This window comes from Chelonia mydas, chromosome 6 (assembly GCF_015237465.2).
Source record: "Chelonia mydas isolate rCheMyd1 chromosome 6, rCheMyd1.pri.v2, whole genome shotgun sequence".
Classification (NCBI taxonomy): Eukaryota; Metazoa; Chordata; order Testudines; family Cheloniidae; genus Chelonia; species Chelonia mydas.
This window is the reverse complement of record NC_051246.2, coordinates 21,366,517-21,380,156: the sequence shown is the minus strand read 5'-3', so window position 1 is coordinate 21,380,156 and position 13,640 is coordinate 21,366,517. Positions and strand designations below refer to the sequence as shown.

Sequence of the window (13,640 nt, the reverse complement as noted above, 5' to 3'; positions counted from 1 at the left end):
CAGGTTTTATGCAGTTCCACAGGTGACATTTTACGAAATGTAATGAGCTAATTAGCATATTTACAAACAGTTTGCATATGACTCTAACTTATGATCAATACATCCTGCCCCAAGCAGTGGAGCTGAACAACACTTGACAACTATGAGAGCTGACATAAGGACTCTATGCTAGCCACTTGTAGCCTCCTGCTTAGTGGTCATGTCAAGGAGGGAGGGGTTTGGCCAGGTAGAGGACATGGCTTGAGTGCAGCATGCAACAGATATAGGGGATATGGGAAGCTGAGCTCTCTAGTTTTCATCATACTTAGATCCCCAGATGCTCTAGAGCAGGGGTCGGCAACCTTTTAGAAGTGGTGTGCCAAGTCTTCGTTTATTCACTTTAAGGTTTCGTGTGCCAATAATACATTTTAACATTTTTTAGAAGGTCTCTCTCTGTAAGTCTATATATTATATAACTAAACTATTGTCGTATGTAAACAAGGTTTTCAAAATGTTTAAGAAGCTTCATTTAAAATTAAATTAAAATGCTTATCTTACACCACCAGCCCGCTGCCAGCCTGGGGTTCCATTCACCTAGGCCGGCAGCGGGCTGAGCAGGGCCTGCGGCCGGGACCCCGGCTGGCAAGGGGCCGGCAGCCAGAACCCCAGACCGGCAGTGGGCTGAGTGGGGCCGGCGGCCAGGACCCTAGACCGGCAGTGCTCTGAGGTCTCAGCCCGCTGCCGGTCTGGGGGTCCATCCACCGGCTCCTGCCAGCCAGGGTCCTGGCTGCCGGCCCCGCTGCCGGTCTGGGGTCCCAGCCCTGCCCACATAGAGTAGGTACCTACCTTCTCCCTGGTTCTAGACATTCTCTTCCTCTCTCTGCACTGAGATGAGGGTGGGAGTGCACTGACCACAGGGCTGGGGGTGAAGGAGCAGGCTGGGGGTTGGGGTGCAGGGTCTGACCAGGAGCTAGAATGAGGGAGGGGGCTCAGGGTTGGGGCAGGAGGTTTGGGTGTGGAGCGCTTACCTGGGCAGCTCCCATTTGGTGCAAGGGGTGCAGGTGGGAATGTAGGTGTGTGTGTGCGTGCAGGAGCTCCCGTTTGGTGCTCAGAGTGGTGGGGATGTGGTGGGTGTAAGAGTCAGTGCATGGGGTGTGGGGGAGCTGGGTATGTGTGGGGGGTGCAGGAGTCAGGGGGCTGGGGGTGTTTGAGGAGGGTGCAGGAGTCAGGGCGGGGGGCTGGGTATGTGGGGGGGTTCCGGACTCAGGGCTGGGGTTGTGGGGGCGGGGTGCAGGGGTCAGGGCACGGGGCTAAGGTGTGTGTGGGGTACAGGGGTGAGGGCGGAGGGCTGGGGGGTGTGGGGGGGGGTGCAGGAGTCAGGGCAGAGGGCTGACGGTGTGGGCTGGGGTCGTGGGAGTGCTCCCAGCCCCCTGCCCTGAGCGTCTCACAGCAGGGGGCTGGAGGGGATATGCCCTGATTCCACCTCCCTTCTCCAAGGTCCCCGGAGCAGAGAGCACGAGCATGCTGCGGCTCCGCTTTTCCCCTCTGTAGCAAGAGCCGCCAGCTGATCTGCTGCAGGGAGGGAGAGAAGGAGGGGCAGGAACCCAGCACGCTGGGGGAAGAGGTGGGGGGAGGGGGAAGCTTGCCTGCCCTGCAAGGAGAGAGCAGTGGGCCGGGCCGGACAGGATTTTTAATGGCACATCCCCGGCAGACAGCAGCGTGCCATTAAAAATTGGCTCACGTGCCATCTTTGGCACACATGCCATAGGTTGCCGACCCCTGCTCTAGAGTATGAGGAGCACAAGTGTGATTTAAAACCTTTGCTCCCTGTTCCTGCCCCAACGACAGAAACAAAGTAACTGAAAATTGGGCCCATTGTCTTCAGAGCTCTCTGCAAAGTACTTAGCACACTCTTGGTGCTATCCAACTAAATAATATGAACAAAAGCAAAGTCGACCTCGAGTGTCATTGTCCTAGGTAATAGAAGTGCAGAGAACAAACATAGAAATAAATAAGTCACAGGAATAGTGGGAAGATTTTTAACATTATTCCAGTTTTAATAATCTACAATCCACCACATTCCTTTACCTGCATTACTAAGTGGACACTGACAGTAAATACATTAATTGATCATAGAATCATAGAGTATCAGGGTTGGAAGGGACCTCAGGAGGTCATCTAGTCCAACCCCCTGCTCAAAGCAGGACCAATCCCCAATCAAATCATCCCAGCCAAGGCTTTGATCATGCTTTCATATGGGAATGAGGCAATACACACTGCTCCCTCCCACTGCCAATGGCGTGTGGGGTTAGAGGGAGAGTCCTGACTTTGAATGAGATGTAAAGCTAAATGCCTCATCGTTGGTCATTAACAAATATCCAAGGGCACTTTTTTGCAAGAGTAGGGGTGTTACCCTGGTGTATTGACAAAGTTCAAATTGGAATAGTTACAATCTGCCTTCATGAATCCCCTTAGTTTCACTTGGACACGGTATCTTCCTTACTTCCTGACCTTAACTATTGGGTAGGGTTGCTGTGTGCTGTTAAAAACCTGCTGTTTTTAACCCCAGTGATGGCTGCATTTCAATAGTGAATGGAAGACATGTAAGTAGGGCATGATCCTGCAAGATGCTGAGCACCTCCACTCAGTTCCCATTGTCTTCACTGAGAGATGAGTATTCAGCTCTTTGCAGGATTGGGCCCAACAGTTTGTAAAGTGCATCGGGATGAAAGACACTGTGTACAAATTTAGATCTAGGGCTACCTGTTCTGTTGGTATAACTCCATTGAAGTCAACAGAGTTACACCAGAGAATCTGGCCCCTCATTTTAAAATTTATTTTAACCACTTACAGTTTCTTCAGAAGTTCCCTTCCCCAAGGATCAGAGACTTAGGGAAAGGACATCCAGTTTTGTGGTTGGAGAGAAAAGCTGGCATGTAGCATTGCTGAAGCAATCAGCTGAAGCCATGCTGTGCCATCCCATACTTCTGAGAGAAGACACAATGTAGGCTGCAAACAGAAAAGAACAGTAGGTGTGACATGTCTGACCCTGAGGCTCAGAGCTCTGCAAAAAGCCAATCACAAAGTTGCCTTTGAAAAGGCTGGTAAAGGCATGAGAGCTGCACTGTCATCTTTAATCCTTTTCTATTGGATTATTTTTGACAGGTGTGTAACTCACCCGCTTATTGTTTAACAAATCCCATCACGTTTTGTACAGTGATGCAGGATATAGCCGCATGCGCATGCCCAGGGCTGCTTGTGGAGATCACGGGCTGTCTACATACATATCAGTGTTCCAGAATAAGAGATAGGACAGAAGAAATTTCACTCAGGTTAGACCCCAGGCAGTGGGGAAGGGTACACAGTATTAAAGCCACCAGCATGATTGGCCTTAATTGGCCCCCTCAGCAGAGTGCAGTGACTACTGAGCCATGGACACTCAACTTCCCTCCCACTCTAGAAGTGGACCCTACATATGAGGGTTGAGGCCCAGTGTGCAGGAAGCTTGCACTGCTGCTGCCCTGGCCAAACAAGACATCAGTCTCCTGAGCTGTCAGTCTGGCAGCATTCACCAACACTAAATTCACAAGGACAAAATCTTTTGACCAGGAGTGGAATTCATCCCCTACCAGCTGCTCTCCACTTCCCTTACTTCCCTGTCATGTTGCCTTCCAGAGCATAACAAAGGGTCAAACTGACAGACCGCCTCTCCCCACTATGACAGGACCTACCTCCTTCTTCACTCCTTGCTTACACCCAGATTTGTGCTCATTCAATGTGCCTCTGTTTTAAAGTACCCAACTTAACACCTAGGGCCCAGTTTCCAGAGATGCCACAGATCCCGTTAACTTCAGATCAGCTCTAGGTGACACCAGGTTAACACCACTAGTGGCTGGTCTCTGTTTGCATTCCTGCCAGTGGGAGGCCAAGACATGCTTCTAGAGGACAGTGCTTATCTGGCTGTAGTGACATTTTCTGAATGCCAAAGTCATCCAACTTTTTTTTTAAAAAGAAAAATGATTTTGCACCATTAGTGTCATTCCATAACCCTGCATATTAAAAGATTCATGGATTTAGCTAACCCCAATCTGTATTTCTTGCTTCCCAATAGAGCTGTAATATCTGTGACACACTTTGTAGTCAAGTGGGATGGAAAAAATATCCCCTTAATAACCAGTTTTATTGCTTAGCCATAAGTGCTTTGTCTCTGCATGGGTAGGGAGTTGGAGTCCAGGGAATAGATTATTTTCTCATTATTAAATTCACAGTGTTGAATAACTGAGAATAGCAAATACAGATGTGGGAGAGAGAGTAACACATTTTGCAAGCCAAGGAGCACAGTGCAATGAAGCAGAAGCTTCTGTTATAGAAGCTAAAATACCATACATACAAGACACACACATCTGTGACTAAAGCCTGGTAGGCCATTGGAATGCAAAGACACTATGTAGGCTACTATTTGTTATCAGATACATTGAAAGCAGGGGTCAGCTGAACCGGTTTGCTGCAGGTGGGAAAGATAACATATTTCACTGGTGGCTTCTGTCTTGTGCTTCAAAATCCAACCAATAGGTTTTGGGTTTTTTTAAATTAAAAGGGCGGGATTTTCGAGATTTTTTTTCAGTATTGGCCCAACTGTTCCCACTGAAGTTTTACCAAAGACTGCATTTAGACCAATGATGGGCATTTTTGAAAATTCCATCCTTAATCTCCGTTTGCAGTGTTGTTGTAGCCGTGTTGGTCCCAGGATATTAGAGAGACAAGGTGGCTGAGGTAATATCTTTTATTGGACCAGCTTCTGTTGGTGAAAGAGAGACAAGCTTTCAGGCTCACACAGACTTGAAGAATTGCTCAGTGTAAACTCAGAAGCTTGTCTCTTTCACCAACAGAAATTGGTCCAATAAAAGATATTATCTCACCCACCTTGTATCGTTAATTTCTATCAGCTTTTAGGGTTGCAAAGATAACCTTTAAAATATGATCTACTTGTAACTGGCACAGTAGTGTCTGCCTGAGTCTGCAGAGAATCTGAAGCGATAACTCAGAGAAGTGTGATCTTAGTTGATTCTGAAGTGTAAAGATGCTATGTAATATGCCAGCATTGTTAACTATTTCACTGTTTGTCAAATCTTGCAAGAAAGACAGATGATCATTTAATGCACAATCCTGCACCAGTTAAGGTCATTGTGAATTTTACCATTGGCTTCAATGGGAGCAGATTTGGGCCTTTAATGAAGATCTCTCAATCAGCTGTGAGTGAAGTTTAACTTTGATGTGACAAATGGACAGAACTGAGATTATGAGAAGAGTTTAGGCAAATGCTGCCACTAGTATCATTTAAGCTCATCCCTGACTGAAAGGTTGCATGCTTCCAGCATCAAGAGTTGCCATCCTTACAGCATAGCACATGCCCTAGGGACTGTTAATAACACTTTTAATAACTATGGTCTACTGTGTGCTGTTTATCAGCTATTGTGGTTCACCTCAGAGGTGGCTGCATTTCACTGCTGAATATAGATATACAAACTGTCAGTTTAAAAATTGTAAAATGCTTTTAAATCATTGAGGGAAAAAGATATAAATTTAAGATATTCGTGTAATAAAAGCTACGTTGGATCAGGCACTCTGTAAAGATATCTACTAATAAAGATCTTACATTGTTCCAGTTCAGTCCTTTCCCAGAATATTTCTGTAATTGGCCTTAATGATACATGATGTGGTGGGGGTATACTGCATTTGAACCTGTGCTGTTGTGCCCTACAAGCCAAGCTATAAACAGTTGGGACCCAGAGCTAAAAGCATCAGTAAGTCCCGATGACTTCAGTGGAGCTGTAGATACTCAGCGCCACTCTCAGAATCAGACTAATCGCAAGTTTTGGCACGGTGTGTATGTGCAAATGATGCAGTGACTCACTGAATATATAGTTTAGTGTGTGGAATATGAAAAGGAAAAAGAAAGCTTATGTGAATGGCCAGCTCTCTACCTGCAGCACTGGGCTTAGGAGATAATGTTACCGATCACATCACGTGCTGTATACAGGTTTAGTCTTGTCTCACTATCTCCATTTACTGCTTCTGCATTGGAAAGCAGCAGGGCTCCTTGGGGTATTTTTTCTTCTTCCCCAGTGGTGGCAGCTTGACGTTAGCGAGTGCTGGAGTATCATGCGAGTCTGGGATAACTGGCTGAGCTCCACAAAGCAGCTGTATTCCCGCAGTGCCAGAACTGTTGGAGAAAGTTCTTGTGCAACCTGCCTCCTCGGTTTGCACGCAGAAAATTCCTAGTCATCTATTTTTCTGCCAACAGGTTGGGTGGGTTTTGTTTTATTCAGTGTGTGTAGGTTTCCTTTTCCCCATACCGTTCAGGTGGAAAGGTAGGAGGAGCAATAGTGGCAGGTGGGAGGGAACTGGCTGTCCCTAGTGCAAGCCTGGAGGCTTGTGATTGGGGGGGAGAGTGGAACGAGCCCTTCAAGCACAAAATGCAGGGCATGGGTTGAACAATGAAAAAATTACTTAACTGGCAGGGCCAGCCTATTGGATGGTCACATGAGCAAGGTGGCTGGGATCAGGGAGTGTGCAGCATGTGCAGTGCCCCTGGTTCGGTCTGGAGACCTCTGCCTTAAGCTGGGAGAGGGTTGCTCCGAAAGGTAATCCTTCCCCCTGTGCTTATCTTCTTTGCAGAGTACTGCATGAGAGGGAGCCAAGGTGGAGGGGAGACTGGCCTCTGTTCTGTCTGTAACAGCTGTGTTGTCAGCCCTCTGCCTTCCCAAGGCTGCCGCAGGGAGTGAGCAGGAAAGGACCACAGCCCCACCAGGTGAGGATCAAATAGAGGTGACGTGGAGCAAAGTGGGAGCTTGGGGCTGGGGGTCGCTGTGTATGGTGCTTGGTAATAAAGGCAGACTCTGCTCCCTTAGAAAAGGAAACAGGGACTGCTGGATCCACAGACTCTCCCCCTTCCCCTGGGTTCCCCAGCCCCACTGGTCCCTGCTGCTCTCCTTTAACCTGCTTGGCCCTGTGGTTTCTCTTCCATCCCTGCTGTGAAAACCCACAGGTTCTTCTGTTACTGCTGTTATACCCGTGAGCTCTGTTCTAGCACCAATCTCGATTGTTTGACCTTGGGGTCCTTACCCACTCCCTGCCGTTTGATCCTTTCTATCGTTTTTCTCTGTGTTTCCCACTGCTTGATCTTGTGGGCTCTCAGTCTGTGATCCCCACTGGATGATACTGCAGGCCTCTGTTATTCCCCTGACTTACAGGCTTCCCATCAATTCCCTGCTTCTTGACACCCTGGCTCCCCTCCTGTGTGACTTCCTGAACCCCTCCTCCTTGCGCTGTCCCTGTCAACTGCCTTTCTCCCTGCTTCCTGCCTCTCGGAAGTGGCAGCTCACCATTGTAATAAATGACAGGTTTCAGTGTAGCAGCCGTGTTAGTCTGTAGTCTCTAAGGTGCCACAAGTACTCCTTTTCTCATTGTAGTAAATGGCACTATCTTTCCAAACTTCAGCAGTGCCACCTTAATTGTAACGTGCAATACTGGATTTAACTCATCTCAACAGAGTATAAAACTATAGCATAGCTCAATAAAATTGCTGTTCCACCACTGACTTCCCAAGAACTCTGGCCCTTGAAACTATGGAGAGGAAAGCAGAGGCTGAGCTATAATTCTGGGGAACTCACTGAGATACCCCCTTGTCTGGCTTATGCAGCTTTTGGCCAGAGTCAGCAGCAGCAAAGTGATTCTCTTGGGGCTACCTTCTCTCCCCAGATTGAGGAGGTAGGGGCCTTGCTGCCTGCCTAGCAGCAGATTGCTATGTTATAAAAATATATAACACCAACATGTGTGTTCTCGCTCCAGAAAAATCCAGCTGTCGCCATCTGCACCTTGGACTTTGCCTCTTTGTAGGTTCCTACTACATGAGCTGATCTGACTGTCCTAAACTCTTGCCTAGTGCCCTGCTTGTTCCCCATTGAACATTGTGGGGGGCACTTTGTGCCTTTGTTAGCTCAGGATCACATGTTGTATCTGTCCCATTTCTTGTATGACAAGAGTGGCACCTCTAGAAAGCCAAGGCTGCTACTAGCTTGACATTATTCGTCTCCAGCAAAACTGAGCTGCGAGCATTTCTGATTGGGATGGAGGGGGCAGAGGGAAGGGTTCTGACTGGCTTACGAGGGGGCAGCATCTGCTGAAGGTTGGAGTACGTTGCCCAAGTCTAGCAGGTCTTTAGCCTATCAGCTCTGGGTTCCCGCACAGGGCAGGGTGGTGGTTGGTAGGAGTTATAAGGAGAGATATTCACAAGGCAGGGACTGGTCTCCTCCTCTTAAACATCCTTCAGCTTGGACTTTGTGCCAGCAATATTTCATGCTCATTGTGGGATAGGAGCAAGAGGGCCCTGGTAGTGACTCTGAGGGATGGGGCCTGGGGGGATAGAAGGACCCTCCTCCACCAAGTGTGAGTGATCGAAGACCGGCTTTTAGGAAGAGTCTGAGCTCTCAGAAGAGGCTGCAACTTTCATAGACTTCCTCATTCTGGCCCACTGGAACAAAACAGTGTTAGCCATCAACTCCTCTACCAGACATGACTGGACTGAGTCTGAACATCCGCAGCTGTTTAGAAAAAGGGTTCCGAACCTTGGATTTACCCTTCATCAGCAGTGCACGCTCCCAACACATGCCCCTTCCATGCCCCCTCCTAGTTACAGCCAATTAAGTTCCTGTTTCAGCACTTTCCTTCCTGCTGTCTTGCTATCCCAAAGGCCCCTCACCCAATCACAATGGATTTGTGAAGAGATTTGTTACAGGGACACCTGGCTCTGTCCTGTCTGCTGTGAACAGGTGGAAGAGGAGTGTGATTAACTTATTTTCGGAATTTACTTTTTGGTTGATAAAGCTGCACCTATTATAAGTGTGTTTTGGGTGTATCTTGACCCATAATCTGGTCCCCTTTGGAGAGCCCTGCAGAGGGAGCTGTAGCTGCTGTTTCAGCCAGATGAAAGCCTGAGGCCCCCAGACCTTGACCTCCATAAACAACAGATCCTTTCACTTCCCATCTCATAAGAAAGGGAAAATGTTTCTTCAGGGAAAGGTTCAACTTCAAGCAGCTTTGTTGAGAAGTTTGTGAGCCCAGATACAGTTCAGTACTGGGAAACCTACACTATCTAGGAGCCATCACAGTCCCAAGCTGTAACTTCAGAAGCAGTTTGCATCAAGAGTGTCAAGGAGTGGGGCCCATTCGAGAGAAACTAAGATAAGGGTTATCTCTCTGCCCCTCCCTGCTATGCAGGATGTGTTTATGGTGGTATTGGCCCTGGGAAAATCATTGATAATGTTAACACCGTTTATTTGTTGGTCCAATATTACTCTGTAATCTACAAGCTTTTGCATTAAGAAGGTTCTTCAGGTATATCAGTGCAGATCAACTATCCCACCTTGCCTAGACTGGTTTCACAGAAACTGTTCACACTTTGCAGACCATTTGGGCCTGAAACTGTGTATATGTTGACTAATTTGTTGATCCAATAAGAAGTGTCAATGCCTCTCTTGCCCACCTTTAGTGTAGTGACAGGTTTCAGAGTAGCAGCCGTGTTAGTCTGTAACTGCAAAAAGAAAAGGAGTATTTGTGGCACCTTAGAGACTAGCCAATTTATTTGAGCATAAGCTTTCGTGAGCTACAGCTCACTTCATCGGATGCATTCAGTGGAAAATACAGTGGGGAGATTTATATACACAGAGAACATGAAACAATGGGTGTTACCATACACACCGTAAGGAGAGTGGTCAGGTAAGGTGAGCTATTACCAGCAAGAGAGCGGGGGGGATTTCCCCTGCTGGTAATAGCTCACCTTACCTGACCACTCTCCTATCCTTGCAACAAAGCCTGTTGCCAGCTGTGCCCACATATCTATTCAGGGGACACCATCAAAGGGCCTAATAACATCAGCCACACTATCAGAGGCTCGTTCACCTGTACATCCACCAATGTGATATATGCCATCATGTGCCAGCAATGCCCCTCTGCCATGTACATTGGTCAAACTGGACAGTCTCTACGTAAAAGAATAAATGGACACAAATCAGATGTCAAGAATTATAACATTCATAAACCAGTCAGAGAACACTTCAGTCTCTCTGGTCACGCAATCACAGACATGAAGGTCGCTATCTTACAACAAAAAAACTTCAAATCCAGACTCCAGCAAGAAACTGCTGAATTGGAATTCATTTGCAAATTGGATACTATTAATTTAGGCTTAAATAGAGACTGGGAGTGGCTAAGTCATTATGCAAGGTAGCCTATTTCCCCTTGTTTTTTCCTACCCCGTCCCGCCTCAGACGTTCTGGTTAAACTTGGATTTATGCTGGAAATGGCCCACCTTGATTATCATGCACATTGTAAGGAGAGTGGTCAGTTTGGATGAGCTGTTGCCAGCAGGAGAGTGAGTTTGTGTGTGTGGGGGGGGGGGGGGGGGGGGGGGGGCGAGAAAACCTGGATTTGTGCTGGAAATGGCCCACCTTGATTATCATGCACATTGTAGGGAGAGTGGTCACTTTGGATGAGCTATTACCAGCAGGAGAGTGAGTTTGTGTGTGTATGGGGGTGGGGGGGTGAGAAAACCTGGATTTGTGCTGGAAATGGCCCACCTTGATTATCATGCACATTGTAAGGAGAGTGGTCACTTTGGATAAGCTATTACCAGCAGGAGAGTGAGTTTGTGTGTGTGGTTTTTGGAGGGGGGTGGGGGGGGTGAGAAAACCTGGATTTGTGCTGGAAATGGCCCACCTTGATTATCATACACATTGTAAAGAGAATGGTCACTTTGGATGGGCTATTACCAGCAGGAGAGTGAGTTTGTGTGTGTATGGGGGTGGGGGGGTGAGAAAACCTGGATTTGTGCTGGAAATGGCCCACCTTGATTATCATGCACATTGTAAGGAGAGTGGTCACTTTGGATAAGCTATTACCAGCAGGAGAGTGAGTTTGTGTGTGTGGTTTTTGGAGGGGGGTGGGGGGGTGAGAAAACCTGGATTTGTGCTGGAAATGGCCCACCTTGATTATCATACACATTGTAAAGAGAATGGTCACTTTGGATGGGCTATTACCAGCAGGAGAGTGAGTTTGTGGGGGGGAGGGGGGGGCGGAGGGTGAGAAAACCTGGATTTGTGCTGGAAATGGCCCAACTTGATGATCACTTTAGATAAGCTATTACCAGCAGGAGAGTGGGGTGGGAGGAGGTATTGTTTCATGGTCTCTGTGTATATAATATCTTCTGCAGTTTCCACAGTATGCATCCGATGAAGTGAGCTGTAGCTCACGAAAGCTCATGCTCAGATAAATTGGTTAGTCTCTAAGGTGCCACAAGTACTCCTTTTCTTTTTGCGAATACAGACTAACACGGCTGTTACTCTGAAACCTCTCCTTACAGTGTGTATGGTAACACCCATTGTTTCATGTTCTCTGTGTATATAAATCTCCCCACTGTATTTTCCACTGAATGCATCCGATGAAGTGAGCTGTAGCTCACAAAGGCTTATACTCAAATAAATTTGTTAGTCTCTAAGGTGCCACAAGTACTCCTTTTCTTTAGTGTAGTGTGACTTCCCCCTTCATTCACACATGAGGATCAGCTCACTGACTTAATGGAGCTGGGTTGATTTTCACCATCTAAAGATCTGTTCCAGTGGTTTTTGGAACACATCCCTCTTTGCTGTTTGCTCCTTTGCATGTCCACTCTCACACCTCTTTCCTCTACAGCCTGGCTGTAAGTTAGCATGCGGATGCGCACACACACCCACCCAGTCTCTTTGCTTGAAAGGAAAGCTGCACCCACTTTACTTTGCTCAACCGTATGAAAGGTCACCAGGTATGCAGCATTTGTTACTATAAATAAACTGCACACTGTTTAATTAACGACTTCAATTACAAATGGCAAGTCAAAGCGCCGTGCTGGAGGCAGTTGTCTGGCTGGAAAGTGCTGTCCTTTGTGACGCTGGAAGCGCCAACAGGGCAGCTGTCAACCACTTTACTTTAAGGCTGATCTAGCCATCAGAAGGAACTCTGGTCAGCTCGACACTAAAATGTTAAGTCAACCCAGCTATGTTGTCCAGGGGTGTGGAAAATCCACCCACTTGAGCAACGTAGTTAACCCGACCTAACCCCTGATGAGGGCAGTGCTAATTCTTCCACTGACCTAACTACAGCCTCTTGGGGAGGTGGATTAACTACGGGAGACTCTCCCATCACTTTACTGAGTGTCTTCACTGAAGCGCTCCAGCAGCTATAGCATTTTAAGTGTAGACACAGCCTGCGTATGGTTTACTAGTGAAGCATTTTGTGTCAAGATTAGTGATCCGAGATTATGAGGGTGGGACAATAATATGGATAATTATGATTCTCTGCTGGGCACCATTAGCTGGTGAAGTGACAGTGCTTTGTGCTGTAACCACATTTTAAACCATGACCATTCCAGTTGGTTATCGTCATCCACCTGCTAACTTATTGAAAAGGAAAGGAGGGTAAGATTTCGTGTGCTAAAGGAGGGGTGTGCATCCCTAGCAGTTCTCCCTCTGTGCTGGCTTGAAGTGGTTTCCATCATATACAGCAGTGTTCTCAAACTTTTGTACTGGTGACCCCTTTCACATGGCAAGCCTCTGAGTGCGACCCCCCCTTATAAATTAAAAACACTTTTAAATATATTTAACACCATTATCAATGCAGGAGGCAAAGCGGGGTTTGGGGTGGAGGCTGACAGCTCGCGACCCCCCATGTAGTAACCTCACCACCCCCTGAGGCGTCCCAGCCTCCAGTTTGAGGACCCCTGCTATACAGGGTTTACAGTGTGGTTCAGTGGCTCCCAGCACCCCTGCCCTCTTCTTGTCTTCGCACCTGGTGGCCAATCCTTTGAGCTGGCGGTTGCAGAAGAGATGCAGGAGGAAAGACCTGTGATGAACTGTTTGGGTGTGTATAGCATCACCTGCAGGGGAGGAGGGTTTGCAGCATCTGGGTTTAATACCACACACTCTTCTCTCCTGCAAGCAGTGATGATACTGTACGTAGGAGTCAGCAACATAGGACTGGCTGGTGAAATTTCAGGGCAGCAGGGGGCTTGTCCCAAGCTATGAGGAAGAGTTAGAGCTTGCTTAGATCAGCTGAAAGGGAAGGCTTCCGCCTCATCTCCTCTCCTGCACTACTGATGGGATGTGGAGGGCCATAGCCGATGATTAGCTGCACAGCCCTCTCATCTCACACATTTTGGACAGTGATGAGAGAGAGAGGGAGAGAGAGAGAGAACCTGAATGTGCAGCTGTTACCCACAAATGCAGTGAGCTGATAGTTCTCCCATCTGTTGTAATCCGAGCACACACAGGGATTCCCCTCAGTTTCATTAAGTGGGGGGTAGTAGTGATTAAAATACTTAAAGGGCTGAAAAAAACGATTTATGCAAGAAGATGGCGAACTAGGGAGATTTGATTGGATTACAGTGAGAACTCATGCTGGCTGGATAGGGGGCAGTCTGTTAGGATCTGAAGGGTACAAAGGCCCAGGGGGAAGTGAAACGGTTTTGGGTGGTCTGGGAGGGAGGGGTGTAGAAGTAATAGTGATGAGCTGGAACTGAACAAAGGAAAGTTTCAGCTGAAGGGCAGCCAGGATGTCCTTCCACTGAGATC

The 13,640-nt window shown here is 47.6% G+C and overlaps 1 protein-coding gene across 2 annotated transcripts in view; it reads left to right on the top strand.

Moving 5' to 3' along the window:
• The window catches only part of ANO9 (anoctamin 9), a 54,720-nt gene extending 47,930 nt beyond the window's left edge, over positions 1-6,790 (top strand). Inside the window, exon 26 of one of the 2 annotated variants that reach the window (XM_043549022.1) lies at positions 6,658-6,790. In XM_043549022.1, the coding sequence (XP_043404957.1) occupies position 6,658 (1 nt within the window). In that variant the 3' untranslated portion in view covers positions 6,659-6,790. The remainder of the gene's footprint in view (positions 1-6,657) is intronic. The other variant, XM_043549021.1, reaches the window with a different exon arrangement.
• The last annotated feature ends 6,850 nt before the right edge of the window (positions 6,791-13,640 follow it).